The following is a 23,611-nucleotide window of genomic DNA, read 5'->3' as shown; positions in this document are numbered from 1 at the left end:
TGTTGGGGGCAATATTCAAAAAGGTCAGAAAAAAGTATTGTGTAATAATAACTCAACAAAAACATCATACAATTTTAGAAATAAGTATTCACAATGTATTCAACAATAACACCAGTACATAAAATGTACATATGATGATGAGCACAAATATGTAAACAGTCTACACAAGACGCAGCAGTGAGTGGAAAATGTGTTAGTAATGTGTTCCAGGAAAAAAACCTAAATAGCCAACAGACTAAAGAAGACATACATCAACAGGTGTTTTGAACTTTGGTTTGAGTAAAGTTGCAAACTTTTTGAAGTCAATCGACTCACACAGTTGTGTAGCTAGATATCCCAGTATTAATCCACATATTAACCCACGCTTCCTCACACTTTTAGTGTTCATGCGTATTTATTAACCAGCAGCTATCGGGTCGCCGGTGAAAGCCCTCCTGTAGTGTTCTCTGTCCTGCGGTTGTCTCCGTCATGCTGCCTGGCCCTGTACCCATACATCAGCTTCTGTTTTGGGGGAAGGGGGCTTTGCGTTCTCCTTGCCCTGTCACTGCTTGTTAAGGTAAGCTAGGTTAGCCTCCTTGTGCGCGCTTCTCAAATGTACTTTCAAATAAGTGGGATTTTTCCCTTTAATAAATTGTCCACATAATTTACCACCTTCCACTGCGAGGCACTTGCTTTTATCTGACACAGTCATAATCAAATAGGACTCTGCCGCTTTCTTCCGACTTTCGGTACCGCTATAATGCCAGGCGAGGGGCATGGACATGTTTTCATGTTCAATTTGACATGGAATGTCGGAATTTCTGGGTTCCCAGTCGGAAACTATACATGTCTATGGCATAGACTGAATAAAACAGGTCTATGGTCGGAAATGTCAACTCTGAAAGATATAACGTTATTTGCTCTGTGAAATACATCGACAAAGACGAAAACTAAGGACATTTACTCAATAATTTTATTTTATTTTAGTTGGTTTTGCAATGCCTTGTTTTTATTTTTATTTCAGTTAACGACAATGTTTTTTCCCACCTAGTTTTCGTTATTTTGTTCGTTTTCGTTAACAATTATAACCTTGGTTGGAACATGCTGCATGTTACACTAAAAACACACCACAAACAGTTGTGGCAAAGTGCCACTCAAGTTAATAATTCTTTTTTTCTGTGACGTGTTGTTCATGTGTTTCAAGCATGAAGAAATTCCTTGTAAACATAGGTCAACATGTCACAGGAGTCACAGGACTACTGTTAACAATTGCATGCGGGTATTTTCTGGCCGCACTTTACCACAAAAAGTTAAAAGTTATCCACAACTTTAACAATGGGACCGTAATTTTCCTTCCGTCCCTTTCCTTTTCATTTGCTTTTGTCTATTGGCCGCTAACTAAATAGAAAGTATTTGCATCTGAGAAAGAGAGTAAAGTCTCCAATGACCATAGACTCACACAGTACAGTATAATTCCTCGGTACTGACTTACATTAAATTGAAAATAAGGAGCTGTTACCTGTTCTCACAGTCTGCCAGCCGATAGAGAAGGGGGTCCTGGCCTGTACCATGTACATGGTAACAGGACTGTGGTTGTCAGGTCCAGAGCCCCAGGACAGTTGTACAGTGGTGTCAGTAATGTCAGTCACCACCAGGCTCTCCGGGGCACCAGGAGGTCCTGGAACACCCAGAAACAAGGACAGACACCTGCATCAGCCACACTGCACAACAACAGCCAGATCTCAAAGACTCAGAAGTGATTCAACACTCAGCTTAACAACCTCAATTCAGGGCTAGTGGAGATATAAGGGGTTCTATTGGGAGTGTTAGGGCGCGTTCACACCTGCCTCATTTGGTCTGGACTTGCGGACTTTTCAATTTGATCCGAACCAAAATTACAGGTGTGAAACATCCCCCGGACCACGGTCCGGATCAAAAGACCAAATTTTGGTCTGATAAAAAGAGGTGGTCTCAGTCGAGACCAAACTGAACCACGGTCCGGTTCATTTATAGTGTGAAGGCATTTTTTGGATGGTTTCAGACCAAAGAAGCTCTGGCAGGCTCTCCTTGTGTTACAAGACCGGGGAAGCTCCTTTAAGGAATAGCTCGGTGCTTAGTGTGTAGGCTACAGAGCAGACAGCTGTCGGCTATTAAAGCAGAGAATACATCAGCAGTTTATTTGTTAAGTGGTAGTAAATGTACAGTGTAGGTTTCCGTTTGTCTCTGAATAAATTCTCCAGAAAGTTCCAGTGTCTCGCTTCTCAACATCACAACAAAACAAAAAGAGCCGCGGCAGTAGAGGAGAGCAGCAGTCAGTTTAAAAAACTCCGACACAGAGAGAGGATACGAGAGGACGGGGAAGCCCGTCAACAAACCAATCAATTATCAGTATCTGGAGACGCAGCTCACGTATGTGATGACAGCAGGACGTAGTTTTGTCACGTATAGATCTTTAGTGCGCTTGCATAACTGCAGTGTGAAACCAAAACTTACCGGATCAAATGTTACAACGTAACAAAAACATGAACCTTGGTCCGGACCTGAGTTTCAATTTAAGTTAAACTAAATTCCAATTTCAGCTTTAAAATATCCCAATGCTTGAACTGTAATATAACATTATCACATACCTGGTAATGAAAAAAAAGATTTTTAAATTATGAAAGAAGTCATGCTGAGTTGAATCATGAAATATTATCAAGTGAGAGGAAACATGTGTGCCTTCACCCAAAAGGAAAAAACTAACAAAAAAAGCTCTTCTTGTGGAGCCTGGTTGCCCAAACTGACTTACCAAGAGGAGAGAAATCATTATTCAACAATAGCATGAGAGACCAGTTTAGGGATTTAGAAAACAAGGCAGGATTTTCAATTGGGATCTCATTGAAATTAGGGAAAGCAGCAACACAAGATCAAACAAACAGGCAGGGACTTGGGTAACTCACATGAGATTTTCTGCTAAGCCCACAAATCTGTAAAAGTAACACTGAGCCCTCAGCGGGACTACCTGCTGCTGAAAGAAGATCACTGGGTATCAACAATGCTTGGTTTCAGATTATGCATAGAGAAACATACAATCCGTGTGTAAAAGCTGCTTCGTCTGACTTTAGCTGCCGACGCGTGATGTCATGTTTTGCCACTCTGAACCTCCCAGACACCAGTATTATTTCCACTCCATTTGGTTATCCATTTCAATCATGGATGACAAGTTGTGATTGGCACAGCTGTTTGCAGTAAAAGGGATCAGACCAATAGTGTGACTCGCTAAGAAACGGAAAATTATTCATCACCACACCCCTCCAATTTATATTCCATGACCTTTTTGGAGCATACTGTATTGCACTGAGCCTTTATTAATGAAAACAGCAGGTGTCCTTGTATATGGAAGTTGTCTTTGCTCTCACAACCTCCCACTTTCAGGACTTGTCTTTGTGAGTTACCTAAAGTATTTTATCAGGCATTACATCCTACCATGTAACTTTTAATTGGAGATGTACTGTAGATCTAAAGAGCTCCAATCCCCCGAAAGTCTGTTAGTTAATTTTTCTCTGAATCTCTGAAAACTGACATCTTGGTGATACAGTTCTTATCTGAGAGCAGTGACATGTGTGTGTGTCATAAACACACACACACACACACACACACACACACACACACACACATATTTCAAAAAAACAAACAACCAAGACATCCTCTACCTCCGTAGAGTCCCACAAAATGACAAGCACTGTAAGAAAGATGGAAGAGGCATACCTCTGACAATTAAGTCTGCTGCTGCCGAGACAGTGTCAACTTCAGTGTGTACCATACACACATACTTCCCACAATGCTTTAGCTGAATGTTTCTCACCATCAGGTCACCGGCAAATCCCTAATGACAAAGAACACATTTGTAGAAAAGTCTTGCAGAGGAAGAAAAAGCCCAAAAGTAGCAAAGTCACACAAAAAAAGTACGGAAATCCTCGGAACACATTCAATTTCTTTCTCAGTCATATGCAGTAAATCCTCCACAAAATAATTTTGGAAGAATTCACCACAACACTACTAGAAAAAAGATGAGACATGACAGTCCAGCAGAACAAATTCATTCTGCTTCACATTGTAAGAAAAGGCTACAAAAATGTTTTTCTTTGGACACGTGTTTGTTGTGTTTAGACTTTTCCCTTATGGCTCAGATGAATGACTTACTGTTAAGTGCAAAAAGTGACACTAACAATTTGTCAGTGTTGCTTTTTGTGCTTACCTGCCGTACACACACACACACACACACACACACACACACACACACACACACACACACACACACACACACACTTTTTTAAAAACTTTTTTCCAGCAAACTACAGCAATTCAGAAACAGTCCCTTTATGTAAAAAGCGAAGGCAAGTTAAACAGCTGTTGCAATTATGTTCACTCTGGAAATGTCAGTGCTGTACAGTGACTTCAGTGAGCCTGTTTTGTGCGATCAGAGGGAGCATACATCTCGTAATTACAAACATTTAGGCTCCTTTGTTCGGTGAGAAATTAATTGATTTGCTCATACAGTGAGAACACCTCCGGGAATGCAAATGTCATTCCTGTTTGCAGGTTTCTCCCTCAGACAAAACACACAGTAACATCTGCTGGCATCTGTGAATTAGGTGTATACGGTTTCTGACACATTGGCTTAAAGTTAAAATCCACCTTAAAACCTTACTATTATCTTGGTGCTTTTATGTTGCCATTCGTTCAGTCTTACCTTCTTACAGGAATAGTCTGACATGGTAAGAAATTCCCTTCTTATTCACTTTGTTCACTTTCTTGCCGAAATTCCATGAGAAGATTGACACCACTCTCATGTCTGTGTGTTATAGAGCTAGAGCCAGGAGGCAGTTAGCCTAGCTTAGCATAGAGACTGGAGGCAATATCAAAAAGTTGCCTATCAGCACCTAAAAAGCTGACATTTATATCTCTAAATCAATTTATTACCTTTTTTCCAACTTCAAATTTTTCCCAATTTCAAATGATGTCCCCAAAAGAAAACCTTGTCAACATCTGTTTTATCTAAAAAGATACATTTCTCTGTTTGTTCATCTTACTTCAATTGTATTGCTGCAAAATGGGATTGTCATGCAGACAAACTGACCAACACATTTATAAGAATAGATTGATACTTCTCTGTGGCGTCTGTGCATCGATACAGTATTGCCAAGTATTGCTGATACTATGCTGTTTCGATTCCCCCCCCCACCCCTACTAATAACTAGGGGTGACCCCGAATATTCAGAAATGAATGAAATGACATTTTCTGAACCAGAAATGTGGTGATGATTGATCGTTGTTTAGGTACATTAAACCACGTTAAGCTTTTTCACGTTATGACTTATAAACCCCATGAGAACCGTGGGGAGTCAACCCACAGCCGCTCCGCTGCCCTACGCTTAATGTCAGATAACGTCCATAATAATTGGACTTTGGGTTTGATTTTCTGACAGTTTTCAGTGGTTATGAGGAGCAATATGAGAGAGAAATTTGGTGATGATTGACCGTCTGCTAGGGGGCCTGAGAGCTACATGGATAAATATGCACCAAACAAGCCACTTTGAAATTTTGCTCTTTTCATGAATAAAAAAGGTGGGTGATGATGAATCGGCGATAACAACACTTTATTTCTCGGATTCAGCGCTCGCGGGCGCTCGTTGAGCCTCCGTCCAAATCTCTGCCATTTCAACCAGTTGACACCAGTTTGTAACATAGAAATAAAATGGATTATGGATAATTTTATTTCTATAGTTATGAAATGAGGATCATGCAATATTGGCTATATGGGGGTGCTCAATGTCTTTTCAATCAATCAATCATCATTTATTTATATAGGCACTTTACAGCAACCAGCAGGTATCCAAAGTGCTTTACATCAGGAACCAAGAATAAAACAACATATCATGCAATAAAAAGAATGAAACATAGAAAACAGTAAAATCAGAAAAGGTTACATAGAAACAGAAGGAGGAGAGGGAAAGTGTCACACCTCTACTACGTATTAAAATCCATCCTAAACAAATAGGTTTTGAGTTTGGATCTTCTACATATAACTACCTGTTTTCTTCCAATAATTTATACAGCCTATTATGATATAAATATCAACATATTGCTTGCGTGAATAAATCCAACCGCCCCATTTCAGATTTAAGTTTCACTTTCCACGATTGATATGATTCGACGATCAGTCGACGATAGGCAAGGCTTGACCATTCTGATGTAAATTCTTAGTCGGGGACAACCCTACTAATAACCACATTATATCTTGTTGTTTAATCCGTAAAGAAACCAGTGAGCCAAAACACAATCCGTTACATAACCCTCCCTCTGCAAATTGTGAGTTTAAAAAAAAACATGATATAAAGTGTTTATTAGTGAGCTTTAGAGGTGCTGGTAGATGGATTTTGGCTGAACTGTTTACAGTCTTTATGTATGCTAAGCTAGCCGGCCGCTAGCTTTACCCACATACATGAGAGCAGTATCTTCTTATCTCTCAACTCTTCAAAGCAAATAAACATAGTTCCCAAAATGTTGAACTATTCCTTTAACATGTTGTATCTCGTTTGATGAATCCCTACACAAACAGTAATGCAACAACAACAATTTGCTACTATTTTTTAGCAAACAGCCAGATGTAGTGACTTTCCTGCATATCCTGAAACACTGCTGTGGGTAAACTTGCAATGACGTGTGTCATGACCAAGGTTATAATCGTTAACGAAAACGAACAAAATAACGAAAACTAGGTGGGAAAAAACATTGTCGTTAACTGAAATAAAAATAAAAAAGACGCATTACAAAAAAACGATAACTAACTAAAACTGTAATGTCTGTTTGCAAAACTAACTAAAATAAAATAAAATGATCGAGTAAATGTCCTTAGTTTTCATCTTTGTCGATGTCTTTCATAGAGCAAATAACGTTATATCTTTCCAACCATGACATTTCTCGTAGACGTGTATAGTTTCCGACTGGGAACCCAGAAATTCCGACATTCCATGTCAAATTGAACAGAACATAGTCCATGCCCCTTGCCTGGTATTATAGCAGTACCGAAAGTCGGAAGAAAGTGGTAGAGTCCTATTTGATTATGACTGTGTCAGATAAAAGCAAGTGCCTTGCAGTGGAAGGTGGTAAAATATCCCACGAATTTGAAAGTAGTCTACATTTGAGAAGCATGCACGAGGAGGCTAACCTAGCTTACCTTAACAAGGCAAAGGAGAACGCAAAGTCCCCTTTCCCCGAAACAGAAGCTAACCCCGGCAACGTTACGGGCATGGATGTATGGGTACAGGGCCAGGCAGCATGACGGAGACAACCGCAGGACAGAGAGAACTACAGCCGTGCTTTCACTGGCGACCCGATAGCTGCTGGTTAGTAAATACGCAGGAACACCAAAAGCAGGAGGAAGCGTGGGTTAATATGTGGATTGATACTGGGATGTCTACACAACTGTGTGACTCAATTGACTTCAAAAAGTTTGCCACTTTACTCAAACCAAAGTTCAAAATATCTGTTGATGTATGTCTTCTTTAGTCTGTTGGCTATTTAGGTTTTTTTCCTGGAACACGTTACTTACACATTTTGCACTCACTGCTGCGTCTTGTGTAGACTGTTTACATATTTGTGCTCATCATCATATGTACATTGTTTGCACTGGTGTTATTGTTGAATACATTGTGAATACATATTTCTAAAATTGTATGATGTTTTTGTTGAGTTATTATTACACATTACTTTTTCTGACCTTTTTGAATCCCCCGACAAATAACCCATATTACAAAAAAGACTAAAACTAATAAAAACTAAACTAAAACTAAGCATTTTCAAAAAATAAAAACTAAACTAAACTAGCAAACCCACTTTAAAAACTAATTAAAACTAAACTGAATTTGAAAACAAAAAGTCAAAACAAAATAAACATAAAAACTAATGAAAAATAAACTATAATAACCTTGGTCATGACACTGCAAATATGTGGGCTGTGGGCTTTCTATGTACGCAACACAACAACGAGTGGGGGCATTTTGACTCGTTTTTTAACTCCCTCTAAATCCAAATTGTCATTTTTACATTACTTTTTGTGCTGGTCAAACAAAAAGGGATATACCGTCTTAATAAGTGAGCCTTAGAGGTGTTGGTAGGCATAATTTTGAACTTTTGATTTCAATCTTTATGCTAAGATAGGCTAACTGCCTCCTGGCCCTAGTTAATGCACAGATATGAGAGTGGTATTGATCTTCTCATCAAACTCTGAGAGAGAAAGCAGATTGTCCAACAATGTCAAACTAAAGATGATGTACATCTCTGTTTCTGTGTAATGTTAGTAATCATCAGTAACGCTTTACTATCATTGAATAGCTGAAATGGGTCTTCTAGTAGTTTATTTTTAATCAAGGTTTTTGATGAAAAATTTGATGGTTGAGAAGCATTCAAATTCAATGCATACTGACATTTTGTATGAATATCATAGACTATCATGTAGGTCAAATCCTTGGTGGTGATTTTCTTTGCCTAAAATCCCAAAGAATAGTTTTCACCCATATTATAAAGTACGTACCCCTCCAATCATCTCAAAGTGCTCCTGCCTGCTGAAATCAATGGCTTTCCCGTTGAAAAACCACTTGAAGATGGGACTCGGGGACGAATCACTAGACACCTCGCATGGCAGCACAAGGCTCTGTCCCACGGTGGCGTCCAAACTCAAGGGTGGGACTGTAATCTTGGTAGGCTCTACACCAATATGGAAGCACAAATGGAGAATTATTTGTTACTGTATGCAGCACTGTATCTCTATAAAATTCCAGCAAAATGAAGTAATAAAGCTTAATTTGCCCAGATTAGTGAGACAGATTCTGCTCTATCAGTGTAATTAAGTGACCTTAAATAACTTCACTTAGGAAGCGAATGCCTCTCATAACTCACAAACTTACAAAAGTAATGAATAATTAAACACACTGCAATCACAATGTCAACTAGAAAGTGAAAGAAAAGTCTCTCTCTATAATCATCATTATTTAAAAACCCAAATCTGAAAATGCCACGCTAGCTCTTTTTAAATTAAATGTTAGTGACAAAACATTCCTCACTCACAGCTATAGACGGCGGTGGTTTGCCTTACTCTGCTACATGAACAATAACTCACAGCTGACAAAACCATAGATGACTTATACATCTGTCAAACTGGCGGGAACATAAACCGCCTATATTTTTCATTATCAATTTCATGCTTGAGCTAGTATTTTCTTCCCTTAACATAAGTTTAAACCCTTGGTTTAAAAGGTACATTAGTGAAAACATGTGGAGAAAAAGAAGAAGCAATACCTTTCACCACCAGTATCCCTGTGCTGCTGGATGTTCCAAAACGGTTTCTGGCCAAACATGTGTACCTGCCTCCATCAGATTTGGAGATGTTGGTGATACGTAGAGTCCCATCCTCCATTATGGTCTGTCTAAGGAGAGGGACAAAACTGAAACACCCCATCATAAGTTCCCCAATTCATTAGTTTTTAATTGAATGAAAAGTCATGATAAGAATCAAGTTAGAAACTATTTCCTGGCTGAGAAGTGGCGTCATTTCTCAAGCCATTTGAATTTTTTTTTTCCCCCATTAAATCATTTTGAATGAAGGCTTTAGAATATATTCCAAAAGTCTATTTGCACGCCTCAGAAGATAACAATTAACTTAGCTGAAGCAGAACAGATTTGCTGTAGGTCAGCATAGTATTGACAGCACACTAGCTTAAATTCACATATTAATTGGATACACAACAGGCCACCAGGACTGGGCAGGACAGTGAAAGGAAGAGCACTGGAAAAAGGCAATTTGAATGGGATCTTTACCTTCTGCCTTATCGCTCTACAACACGTGGAGATAGTATCAGCATCCTATAAGCCATTTCTAAATATTAATAACATGAAGACATAAAGAAGCATCTCACTTGAAAAAAAAAATGGTCTCATGGGAGAAATAAAGTGGGAGGCTGATGAGAGCGCTTGAAAGAAACTAAAACAACAATTACACAAAGGAATTTTGACCCCATTGTTGTCTGGTTGTAACAGCTTGTGACTTACTTTCATGAACTACATTTCCCTTTGTTGTAATATTCTCTAGTGAAAATGTGGCCAATTAAAGGCATACTATGTAACTTTTCCCTCTTCGGTCCCCCTACAGGTTATCTCATTGGACGCGGCTGTAGTTCCAATGAGACAACCTGTAGGAGGACCGAAGAGGGAAAATTTACATAGTATGCCTTTAAATGAGATTTTCTGAAAGTGTGAAAATATTATTTTTATACTTTTATACTAGGTTAAAGTAAAAAATAAATAAAAAAGTATGTACATACATACAAAAGAAATGTTATGTTGACACTAGTCTTGCTTTGCCAGACATTCCTCCACCGCGGCGCTGCGGAGGAGGGTCTGGCTAGTCCACACAGCACTCCGGGATGGGAGAAAAACGTGCTCTGGTTTATTGGCATTTCTTTAAACCAATCACAATTGCCTTGGGCAGTGCTAAGCACCGGGAAAAGCTGTGGTGCTGCGGCGAAATAGCCTCAGGAAGGAACTTGTTTTGGTGGAACGTGAACGTTCAAAAGTTTTTTTAGTTGTGCAACATAAAACTCAGATTGGCCAGATAGTCTAGCTAGCTGTCTGGATTTACCCTGCAGAGATCAGAGAAAATGTTAACCACCGGGCACCCGGATAGCTCAGTTGGTAGAGCGGTTGCCCATATATAGAGGTTTACTCCTCGATGCAGTGGGCCTGGGTGCGACTCCGACCTGCGGCCCTTTGCTGCATGTCATTTCCCCCTCTCTCTCCTTTCATTTCTCCAGCTGTCCTGTCAAAATAAAGGCCTAAAAATGCCCCCAAAAAATAATAATAAAAAAAAAAAAGGTTAACCATTGTCCTCATAAATAGACCGGAGTTTAAAATGCCAACACAAAGAAAGCACAAAGCAACGGATAACCGGTCGAAATGAGTGAAATCCGGCATAATTTCCGGCGGCAACGGAGCAATCCCGGAAGTGGAACGTCGTGGATATAGACTACGTTAACACTAACCCCTCTTAAAATATTTTTGTTTCTCATCCTCTCTGAGAGAAAGTGCTCTGTGCTTGACTGTTTGTTTTTGACTGATCAAACTGATTTGATTTTTGACTTTTTCACTTCTATAATTTTTTTAAGGATAATATTAATTGTAAATAAAACTATTACAGGAAAAAACTGTGTGGGCAGGACCTTTTTTCTGCACGTGTTAGTAATGCAGGCATTCCTTTCCTTACAGCGCCAACAGTCTTTACCAATAAGTAGGGCAGCCCTGCATTTAGCCTGAGAGGCAGGGCGAAAAAAGTCTCCCTAATGTTCATTAAGCTCATTGCTTCCAGCCATATATATCTATAACTCAATGATGGAAGGCGACTTAGATGAGTATATTATCTCATTCGGACTATGGTAGCAGGAGAATGAGACGCTGTTCAAAGAGAGTTACAGTAGTACAGTTTTTATGGCACCTTGGTTCTACATGGACAAGTTGGAAAGCATGTAAACATATGCATAAATGAGGCAGATAATGCTCTCCTGTTGTGACCTTTGGATTGAGTAAATCAAACAGAAATTCTGTGAGCAGCCAGCACAAAAATCAAACAATTTTACAATGGCTAAACATTGGAATAAATATGTATTCACTCGGGCCGAGCTGAGACCCAGAGAGCATGTCTAACACAGGGGGCTTTGCGCTGATTTATTGACAAAAATATCAAACACTGACTGATAGAGGCGCACTGAGAACATGACCTAAGGGGCAGTGAGCTGCAAAAGAAATAGAAACGTGAAGAACTATCTGCTATGTAGACAAACTCCGTTATGCTGGGAATTTCTATTCTTGTCCTAATGCGCTGCCTGGGTAACGCCTGGGTAATTCTTCTCCCTTTCCTCACGACTAGCCCATGGGGAACATGATTACTAAACAATCCCAATGGTCACATGTTGAGGCAGGTCCAGTGAGTTACATAGAGTCTATGGAGGTATGGCTTTACATATTGATCTGAGCCAGAGCCAAAAATAAAAGGACAAAGGAAAAAAACAGCAAGAGAGCAGATATAGACTTTATCTGACACATAAGCAGCATGCATGACCGGCATGCTGCTTATGTGTTAATGTGATTAAAACTACAAAATTAGAGTCAGCAGATGCTATACAGTGTTGAATATGTACATTTGACAGCACTCTGGCCAGATTGTCACGACTATTTCTCCCTTTTCTGCAAACTTTTTAGGATCTCGGGTTTGACTGTTGATAAATAGAGAGACGATTTGACTCTCAAACCACTGTACTGACATTGTTGTTGTGATCTGAAATAAGAAAGGAAATTGAAAAACAATTGCTGGCTACATCAGATAGTGGTTTTCCAAAGAGAGTGGACAGCTCTTACAAAATATAGGAGCAGGAGGAGGAAAATCCTTCAAAATGAATGAGCATGAACTGTGGGAGTCACATTTATACATTCCTACTAAACCTTTAAGACTCAACAAGTTGTTGTGCTAAAGAAAGAAAGTCAGTCAAATAACCTGTACCCTGGATACTGATTCTATGAATCCCAACACTCAACTCAATCAGGAGAAAAATCATGTCTGGAGTTTAACTGACAAAAGGCTAGTACTACATTGCACAAACTTAAGGCCTCCTGCACACTGGCTGCGTGGCGTGAGCGTGTCAGCTGCGTGGCATGTCCGTTTTTATTTCGGCTCCCATGGTAACAGGTTAGAGCTTGCAAACTGCCTGCGTGACACGCACGTCTCAGGCGCGGCTCGAGCCACGAAGAAAACGTGTCCATGCTAGAAATAGGACTGATGCCTATTTTAAACGCGACACAAGGCAAAATAGAATAGGAAAAGATGTTTATATGTCATTTTGACATGAATACATTTAATAAATGACATTTTGATGTTTGAAAGTCTCTAGGTGTAGACATAAATACAGATATAAATGTAATTTAAAAAAAATTATAATTATTGATTTTCAAATATTGCACCTGTCAATACAGAACAAAATACTGCCGACGTTGTCTTTGCTCTAATCAAATCAGTATATATTTATGTTTATCAATGGGAAACATACATGTGTACAGACAAGGCTAGCAGCAGCAGCACCACGTCAGACACGTTTTCTGATGTGGAAAGACATAGAAAACGCCAGTCTACAATGTCCCTATCCGGTATGCTATACTGTATGCCTGTGTGTGATCTATGATGGAATCTACAACTGTTTTGACCCTGTTCGCTAATGTTTTGGTGAGTATTTTGTAATCCGTATTTAATAAACTGATTGGCCTATAGTTGTCCAGGTTGTTTTTGTCGCCCTTGTTTTTATAGAAAATGGTAATGACTCCTTCTGAAAAAGAAGCCGGAATATTTTGCACACGCTCCATATTTTTAAACACAAACAACAAAATTGGAACCAAATGGTCCTTAAAAGCACCATATTATAGCAAAATATAGTTTTTCTGTTGGAGTTTGTATGAAAAATAAAGCTCTCTGGGAAACTTAGTATGAAAGAAGAAAAATCAATTCATAGTGCTATACAAATAATGCTGCCTTGCCTTGGCTTAAATTATACATTTAGAAACAGCTAATTGGTTGAAAAAAGTACAGGTTTCAGACAAGACAGAGAGACAGACTGAAATCAGTCTGCATTGTTCCTCTTGCCCTCTTTATTTCAAAGTCTCCCTATGGGAAGTTGTTGTAAGTCACTAAAGTTGCTGCCTGAACAGACCAAGGTAGCTCTCAGAGAAAATTGATGATATTAAGTTAATAATACTGCTTGAGAATGACAAGTGTTGTGTGTCTGATGCTGTGCATGCATACTGAAAAACGGTCTAAAAGGCAAACCAGGTTACAGGCTCCAATTTAGTCATTAAGGGTAAAATAATAATATCAACAGTGGGACCTGAAGAGTTTCCATTTGGAAAGGGTTACATCTGAGCTGGAAAGGGATTTTCACTGATTGTTAACACCTGCTGAACTGTTTTCCTGAAAACTGTTGTTGAGTGTCTACTTCTCAGACCTTTCTAGCAGTTACCCAGCCCAGCCCTTGTTTTTCTAAACCTACATCAAAATTTACGTCCCCTAACTCCTTCACCGAACATTTAATGGAAGCAGCTCTCATACTGTGCTTGAACTCGGTTGGTTCTTATTCTGTGTATTAGTGTCTACTAAAGCCGAGTGCAACAACAAACAGTTTCTTTTAGCTCGCAGGTGTTGCCTCAGACCCTAAATCATGAAATGGTGTGGCCAGTCATGTAGCCTGACAGAGTTTCACTGAAGGATGTGGTAAGATCGTTTTACTTTATGGTTTTCACAGAGAGAGCGTCCCTGCAGGATCTCTGGTCTACATCCAGCACTTTGACTGCCTTGAAGAGCTGTGAAACCACGGGACACTTTGAAGTTTCAAACAGCTAAATCATATTGCACTCTTTATCTTGTGCCTCAAAAAAATGATGGAGTAGGGGTCATGTCCTCATTCTTACATCCAGTAAAAAGACAAAACTACTGAATGTCAACAGAAAACCAACATCTTTTTCTATGCAAAGAATAAGGTGTCTATCTGAAAAAAAAAAAAAAAAAAAATGGACCATGCAAGGCTGTGGTATGCAACACTGACTTAAACACGTCTGCTTGAGCAGAGACATAGATAACAATGAGTCCTATAAATGAATATGACAACATGAGCAAACCCTTTAACAGATGCCATCATTAGCATGAGCAGCGGTGCATACAATACCCTACCTCTTGCTGTCCTTCAGGAGTTTGTCCTCTTTCCACCAGGAGATTGTGGCCCTGGGGGAAGCGTGGGGGCGACACTCCAAGACCACCTCGCCCCCCCTTTGGATCACTGTGGACTTCTTCACGGGCCGCCGGCTGAAGTCCGGTGGGGAGGCTGAGGAACAGGCACATGTTAGGGCCATTTGTTTTGCTTTGTGGGACATCCGTGCATCAGCAAAAATGTCTAGTGCATCACCTGCAATTATGGGACTTCTATTTCAACACTAGACTGGCTCATTGTATGAAAGAATTATGGAAATGAAAGAGCAAGGCCATTGCTCAGTGAGGAGCTAGTTCAGCCTCTTATTATTTATTTATCATCTTTCAGATAGAAAGCACTTTCATTTCAACACAATGAACATAAAGTACAATATAGCTTAGCCTTGCCTCTACATTGTATCATTGTAAATAATACTAAATAATAATAATACTAGGGCAAACCTTCTAAAAAAATCTTACCTACAACCTTGAGCTCAGCGCTGGCATAGAGAGCTCCATGTTCACTCTCTGCAATACACTGATACATCCCTGCATCCAACAGACTAATCCTGGTTATGGTCAGTCTACCAGCTTCCACATGGATCCTCCCCTGCAAATTACGCCAGCTTTATAATGTTTGACAACATATTTGACTGATTTATTTGTATTTGTTTTGCAAGATTATCATCATCATCTTGTATTTAGATCATCAGAGGTGCAATTGAGGGCAAGCCCTCATTTTCTATGTAGCCGAGATTACAGAAAATAAATCCACAATAGAATTTAGAACACAATACACAAACAGTGCAGAAATTGTAAAATACAATGACCGGAGAAGAAAGAAGGACATGCAAGTCACTAAAAACAATTATGTGAAATCAAGGACATAATCAAATAAATAAAAATATAAAAAAAGAGAAAATCAAGAACATTAAAATTACTAATAACAATTACAACCAGAAACAGGACTATTCAACACCATTGCTCTAAATTGCCTATATGTCGACGACAATAAGATGAATGCAAGCTTTTTAGATCATTCTCTGCCTTATTAGGGTTCTTAGGTTTTCAATTCAGCATTCGCTATGCGTGAGTAAGAGTTGTTACTGAATTACTTCTGAAGGATACTTTTGCAGTATTGTTTGAGAAAAGAATGCATTATTTTGTGTGTAAAATCACAATAAGGTTTCTTACATTTTCTTAGAAATATCAATTCTCAATGTTACTGGTGGAGTCTTACCTCTGCTGTTAGCGGCTGACCGTTCTTCAACCATTTGTATGCAGGCCGAGGCTTACCGATGGCTTTACATTCCCACTGCAGATTAGCATCAATTGCCATATGAGCATCTTTCAGTGTCTGGACCCAGTGCAGATGTTCAACATCTGTGAAAAAATACCAACAAAAATGTCGCCATTGGGCACCTGGGTAGCTCACTTGGTAGAGCGTGCGCCCACATGGAGAGGTTTACTCCTCGACGCAGCGGCCACAGGTTCAACTCCGACCTGTGGCTCTTTGCTGGATGTCATTGCCCCTCTCTCCCCTTTCATAACTTCAGCTGTCCTATCAAATAAAGGACTAAAATGGCCACACAAAAACAACAACATCATATTACAGATATATTTAGTTTTACCAATATCGGATTAATGAGTAGGTAACTAATTAGCTTAATGTTATTGATCATGGTATATTCCTAAATGACTTTTTAGTGACATATGCATTTTGGAGCGTGCATACAGCAACAGTGTTGAGCAGCTTTTGTCAAACTGGGTGTTTGCTCTCAATGTGAAGTAAATTCCGGTCTAATTTTGACGGCTGGAGTGGTTTCGGGTCAGATTTACATACATGAAAGGCCATGGCAAATTTGTTTCATTCAATTTGCGCTCGCAATCTGCGTGTAATTAGTTCCTGATTTACTGGGGCAGCAGCTCATTACGCAGTCAGTGCCTGGGACTGACCTGCAGGCGCATTGTACAGTAGGTGCAGTTCATGGATAAGAGATCACCAAATTCAGAGCAGACATGAAAATGTATTATGCTGCAAATACTATAATAATATAAAGTAACACGATTCCACAATTCCATTTATTTATAGGTAAATTATTTATTAGGCTGCAGTTCAACTTCACTGGAGATAAAAAAAAGAAACTCATTAAATTTCAAAAAAGCCTGATCTGTCGACCTCCTTGTATTATAACAGCAACATGGGGCAATAATCAAAGAGACACAAGAAAATATAACTAGAAAATCAGAGGGGAGAAAGCTGAGAGAGAGAGAGAGAGAGAGAGAGAGAGAGAGAGAGAGAGAGAGAGAGAGAGAGAGAGAGAGAGAGAGAGAGAGAGAGAGTTATGCAGAAGGGAAAAGGGTGGAGGTGTAGTGCATACTGATGTCTCACTACAGCACTACTGAGGTAAATGTAGCCAAACTGTAATTGTCTTAACAATAATGCAGGGATTTCACACTTACTCCTATTTATTAATCACATGACATTGTTGTAGTCATTTTGCTTCGACTGGCAGCTCTTCTCGTTTGGTCAGTCGGTTGGTCCACAAAAATGTCCCCGGACACAGTTTTTGCCCTAGGAGGCTTAAAGGTCAAGTGTGTGTTTGTGTGTGTGTGTGTGTGTGTGTGTGTGTGTGCGAATGCATAAACACAAGGATGCATGCGCTTACTTGGTAAATTTGCAAATTCACGCTTATTTTTATGGACCCCATGAAGAGCAGCTGTTGCCCTGGTAACAGCTAATGGGGATCCAAATAAATACACACAAAAATCAATCTGGGTATATAACATGGACTCAGAGCGAAACCTTGACAGCCACATCAAATCAATAATCAAGTCTCCATACTATCACAGTAAGATTTGGAGGATTCATGTCCATGCAGGGCCAAGCTTTTATCTCCAGCGGGTTGGACTATTGTAATGGTCTCTTTTCAGGTCTCCCAAAAAACTATTCTCAAACAACGGAAAGCAACTGCTGGGTCCTAACCCTTACCCTAACCCAGCAATAAATCTCTCAGTCGTTTAGGACCTCAATACATATCTGACCCTTTTACCAAATGAGCTCTGAATGGAGTCCAAATTAAGAAGCAGCATGTAGTTTACTTTGGCCTCCTTTCAGAACTGGAACAAACTTCCAGAAGATATAGGATTTGGCCCAACTTTAAATACAACCTTTGAATGTTCTCCACTGCCTGTGACTCAACCTTTGGCCCCAATCACTTTCCACATTGCACTTTAATTTATTTCAATTCTTTATATTTCTAATTTCTTTAAAAATGGTTTCTATCTTTTATATTTGTGAATGTTTTGTATGGCTTATCTCAGAGGTGTCAAACTCAGCTTTACTGAGGGCCACACATCAAGGGCCAGATGTAGAGTGTATAGACATGTTTATATTTAAGAGTCAAATATCCTTTTTTTCTAAGATTCTTTTTTGGGCATTTCTGCCTTTAATGGATAGGATAGCTAGATATGAAAGGGGAGAGAGAGGGGGCAAGGAAATTGTCACAGGTCACACTCTGGACCTTCTGCGTCGAGGAATAAACCTCCAATTATAATACCAATATAATACCAATTGAGCTAACCTGGCCACAGAAAAGTCAAATATCTTTGACCGTATTATTGTATGTCCTATAAAGTCTTGTCACTTACAGTTTGGGCGACATAAATTCCTAAAAAAGTCAGAAAAAAAGTTTCTTTGCCATCATAGGAAAAAAAAAAAAAGCCGACGTTGCAAAAACGACAAAAACATCGGAAAAAGAAAGCGTCGGCAAAAGCAACAAAAAGTAGTTGGGCCAAAATGTATTGTGAACCCAAATTGATATGCGGGCCGGATCAAAATCTGCAAGGGGCCTGAATTGGCCCGCAGGCCTTGAGTTTGACACATCGGCTTATCTCCTTTTGAATGGAGTATGTAATGAAATAACCTTGCCTTGCCTGACTACCGCTTTTTGTCAACAACCACTTCATGATTGGCACTACTGACGTCAATGAATCTATATGCCTCAAGTTTTCAATTAAAACAGCAGGTATACAGGTTCTACGTAAAACAAAAACATGTACAGATTGATATCCATCTTTTCCAGTTCCTTATCAACACATACAGCAGACGGGAACAGTGGAGACTCTTACTCATCTCTCTGCATATAGAAGACAGTTGTGAACATCCACTGAAGTCGAGAAGACGGTGACTAATTTCAAAGCTTGCAGTTTGACAGCCGGTTACTTTAAATTCTATGGAGGTGGTAGACCTATCCTGACATGAGTATTCTCATTGTCTACCTTAAGCCCCTGGTTAAAAGATGTCCAGTATGAGGCGGAAGATCTTTCATGTTAACAAAAAAAACACAGACAGTGAGCACAAATTACCTCCAGATTATCCTGGAATTCTAAGGCTATTCCATACTGAGAAAATAACTCAATTACTTCAGATAGAATGATTAATAAAGCACGAGCCATTTCTCCAACAAATACTGTATTGCTAAATATGAAATAGTACTGATTAAGGAGAAAAAAGATTAGCAGTCATCTTCCTGAAACACAAAGCAAAAGTATCCGGCTCTTACTGTGGAATATAAGTTGCCCTCTGGCAACATTTCGTCCTCTGCTGTTTTCGGCTACACACTCGTAGACACCGGCATCCTCCGGGCGAAAATATGGAATTTCCAGAACCCCACTGGAGAGGTTGATTTTAATCTTGCCAGGGAGTGGATATCCATCAGCTCTTCTCCATGAGATAGAAGGCACAGGGCTGCAGAGGTTACACACAAAATGTCACACTTACCACAAGGACTGCAGCCATTTTTGCCAGTCTGTTTGTACTTCATACATTTTACAAAGCAATGTGAAGGGTAGAGCTGCACCCTGCTTATGTTTCTGACACTTACTTTCCTAAGGCAAAGCATTCCAGCTTCACTGATGATCCTTTAGAGACGTGAAGGGTGTCGGGAAACTGAACCTCAATCTTTGGCTCGTATTCACCCATCACTACTGCATGAAGGATAAAAGCAAATCACATCAGTCAAAACACAAAACATGGACATGCAGTTTCCTGTAATTCATATTGGATGTAAGCCGTGGCGCTGATGACACTGGCAGAGAGCGTGCGTGCGTGTTGACGCCACATACAACAGAGTTTGGCTTAGCGGATGGATGAGTTTGGATTACATATCTGCCTCAGCTCGAATCTGAAGTGGTACACATAAACGGTCCTGATGGGGTTTAGTATGTGTGGCAAGCTCCTTGCTGTGCGTGTGCCTGCATGCATTATTGTCAGCACAGACTACATTTCTGCTTATGTAAATGTGTGCCTTCATGCAGATAGAGAGGGTTTCTCGAATACATAACCCTGTATAGTTCAGAGGCTTTGGGATGGTGCAAAAAGTTGCTCGTAAGCAAAAGGAAAAACAGTGTCACGCTCAAGACAAGCGATTTATCTCTTAGGCTCGCCCCCCCTCCGACAGCGTGTCAGTTCAGTGCGCAAGATAACCAGGAAGCAGCAGAGGTGAAGTGAGGATGCTTACTGTCTCTCCTCACCACCACAGGGGTTGGAGAACTTATCACGGTGGCGTTGGTCATCATGTTTCTCACCACACACGTGTAGTTCCCAGCGTCTGAGGGTTCAACTTTGGCTATGTACAAGTTGCCCGTCCATTGAGAGATAAAACGACGGGCATCCTGTTGCAGGAAACTCCGCTGTCCGTTGAAAACCCATGAGTATTTGATTTCTGAAAAAAAGAAGGTAAAAAAAAAATAAGTAAACAGATACGGTACACCTTCCAATGACTTTCTCAAAATTACAGTAATACCTGCAGTACAGTACACATATTGGAAGATATATTACAAATAAATGATGAGATATTCTATTTCTCTGCCAAACATATAGTTATAAGATGACTTCAAAGGATGAGAATGGTAAAATGTTATATTAATTTTGTCAACAAATCCCATGAAAAGACCAAAACCATCAATTCATTGATTGTACAAAGTACTGCTGGCGTGGCCGAAGCCTAAAGGCTCAGCCTAAAGGCTCAGCCTAAAGGCTCAGCCTAATGGTAGTTAGAAGGTCCAAAGCTTCTATATAAATAATCTTTACTTACTTTAGTTGAACAGAATATGTGTGAAAGGTTTAAATCACAAGAGGGAGTTGATCACATTCAAATGATCAAATCACATTTGATGGGATACATTCATGCATTGGCTCCTGAGGTCAGGATGACTCAACAAAAATGTTTTATATATAACACAGGATGCTGCAATATAATAACCATTATGATTCTTAAAAGGGTTCTGAGTAATGAATAACTGTAAAACTTCCTTTCATCCAACATTGAGGGTGCATGTGGGCCAGACAAAATAGCTGAGGTGTGGTGTGAGCATTATTGGAATTTATAAAATACTTTAGTAAAAGTAATGTAGTTTTAGTTTAAAAAAAGATCTGTCTGAAAACATGGTAGTCAGGTCAGAGGAAGTTTATGAAGCCGTTATGAAACTGAGGCCCTGTTTACACGATGACGCTCACGAGTGAAAACGACAAAATATTTTATCGGATGTGCCTTTCGTTTAGACGGCGACGGCGTTTTTGGGGCTTAAAAACGCAAAAAAGTGAAACCACCCTCCAGAGTGGAAATCTTAAAAACGCTCCACCGTCGCGTTACCGTCTAAAGGGTAAAAACGCAAAAGTCTGAATACAGCGGTGTGGAGAGAGACGAGAAAAAGGCATCAAGGTACTCTGTTGTTACGGAGTAGGCTACAGAAATGATAGGCCCGTTATCTAAAAGATTTCCAATGTAATGGCTCAATATTTAAATGATTTCGACAATGTGGATAAGGTTGTTATAGTTCGATGACCATATGTAGGCTATTCATTTGAGCCAGAGTAGGCTACAACGTTACGGATGATGAGAAAGAGAGAGAGCGAGTGGCAGCGAGGCAGAGGAGGGTCTGCTTCAGCCTCCTCTGCCTGCTGCCTCTCGCTCTCAAGCAGCGGCTGAAGGGTTGCGAGGCTCAGGATATTGGTAGTGCTCCCGTGGGTGCTGTGCTGTTGCTTATCACAGTCGACTGTGCCGGTTATCATCAGACAAACATGCAACTCCACCTCCTCGTCTATCCAGACAAAATTGTCAGCTTTTGTTGTTCGCTTCGACGTGTTTTGGTTTGGCGCTACTAAGGAGAGAAGTAGAAGGAAGGTTCTACGTAGGCACACGGCCTTGGTGGTGTTGTGTGGCAGCGCCACCTAGTCACCTGGCGTGCATACTACATCGAATTTCACACACTTTTGCTTCACCATATGCACGCAGATTTCCCCCCCAAAACTCTCATCTAAACGCAGAATAAAAAGTGAGAACGCAACGGCACTTTTGCGTTTTCTCTTCAGATCATTTCCGTCTAAACATAGCCTAGATGATAACAAGGCTTGTGGTATGAACACCCAGAGAATGCCAGTCATAGGCTTTGTCCTCTGCCTGCCTTGTCCTTTGTCCTTCCAGATTCTATCACCTCTGTATTGTTTGTAAAATATGGATAATTATAGACCTATTGCCTTGACAGTATTCTCCTTAAAGTGCTAGAAAGGATTCTGCTAACAAGGTTAGGGATGTTTTTTTTATCACCAGTTTGTCTTTAAAAGGAAACATGGCACTGATATGTGTGTTTATGCTCTAAAGAAAATACTAAATACTATCCCCGCCTACAGGCAGAAACTAAAGCTCTGCAAACCTGTAGTGAGGACATCAAGGAAGTGGACCAGTGAGGCTGTGGAGGATCTCCAGTCGTGTTTGGATTCTACTGACTGGAATGTGTTCAGGACTGGATACAGACACAGCTTCCTTGTACACAGAGGCTGTGACGTCATACATCAGCTTCTGTGAGGACGGCGGTGTTCCATCAAGCACCAGGGTGAGTTACAACAATGACAAACCCTGGTTCACAGCCAAACTCAGAAGGTTAAGGCTGGCTAAGGAAGACTCGTTCAGGAGTGGGGACAAAGACAGATTTAAAGAGTCGAAGTACAAGTTTAGCAAGGCAGTGAAGGAGGCTAAACATCTGTAGAATCTCTGAGAAGCTCCAACGCCAGTTCTCAGCTAATGACTCTGCGACTGTCTGGAAAGGACTTAGGCAGATCGCCACCTATAAGCCTAAAACCCCCCACTCCTTCAATGACCGACACCTAGCCAACGACCTGAACAAGTTCTACTGTCGATTTGAAAGACAAAAGGAAAGTCCTGACACCATCCCCCACGACACCTCCCTACAGCTACAGCCACTATGCATCACCTCCACCGCCCCACCTCAACAGGGTCCTGGGCCCCCTCACCAATGCCCTCCTTAAAGGTCCCCCCCTCCAGCTCGAAACCCCCCACCCACCTCAGTGACGACTCTCTCCATCCAGGAGAGGGACGTCAACAGACTCTTTAGGAGACAGAACCCCAGGAAAGCTGCTGGACCAGATGTTGTCTCCCCATCAAGCTTGAAGCACTGCGCTGATTAGCTGTCTCCAGTGTTCACAGACATTTTTAACACCTCACTGGAGACATGCCACGTGCCAGCCAGTTTCAAGACCTCAACCATTATCCCTGTCCCCAAGAAGCCAAGGACCACAGGACTTAATGACTTCAGACCCGTTGCCCTGACCTCTGTGGTTATGAAGTCCTTTGAGTGCCTTGTGCTTTCACACCTCAAAGACCTCACCGACCCCCTCCTGGACCCCCTGCAGTTTGCCTACAAAGCCAATAGGTCTGTAGACGATGCAGTCAATTTGGTCCCTCACCTACATCCTCCGGCACCTGGACTCCGCAGGAACCTACGCCAGGATCCTGT

At 40.5% G+C, this 23,611-nt stretch overlaps 1 protein-coding gene across 2 annotated transcripts in view; it reads right to left on the bottom strand.

Moving 5' to 3' along the window:
* The window catches only part of LOC116036824 (contactin-4), a 110,961-nt gene that overhangs the window by 16,619 nt on the left and 70,731 nt on the right, over positions 1 to 23,611 (bottom strand). Inside the window, exons 6-15 of one of the 2 annotated variants that reach the window (XM_031280491.2) lie at positions 20,317 to 20,520; positions 19,681 to 19,783; positions 19,360 to 19,544; positions 16,035 to 16,177; positions 15,275 to 15,404; positions 14,780 to 14,930; positions 9,319 to 9,464; positions 8,555 to 8,727; positions 3,727 to 3,844; positions 1,499 to 1,657 (exon numbers count right to left, since the gene is read on the bottom strand). In XM_031280491.2, the coding sequence (XP_031136351.1) occupies positions 1,499 to 1,657; positions 3,727 to 3,844; positions 8,555 to 8,727; positions 9,319 to 9,464; positions 14,780 to 14,930; positions 15,275 to 15,404; positions 16,035 to 16,177; positions 19,360 to 19,544; positions 19,681 to 19,783; positions 20,317 to 20,520 (1,512 nt within the window). The remainder of the gene's footprint in view (positions 1 to 1,498; positions 1,658 to 3,726; positions 3,845 to 8,554; positions 8,728 to 9,318; positions 9,465 to 14,779; positions 14,931 to 15,274; positions 15,405 to 16,034; positions 16,178 to 19,359; positions 19,545 to 19,680; positions 19,784 to 20,316; positions 20,521 to 23,611) is intronic. The other variant, XM_031280500.2, reaches the window with a different exon arrangement.

Source organism: Sander lucioperca, chromosome 6 (genome assembly GCF_008315115.2).
Source record: "Sander lucioperca isolate FBNREF2018 chromosome 6, SLUC_FBN_1.2, whole genome shotgun sequence".
Lineage (NCBI taxonomy): Eukaryota > Metazoa > Chordata > Actinopteri > Perciformes > Percidae > Sander > Sander lucioperca.
This window is presented reverse-complemented; position numbering and strand designations above follow the sequence as displayed.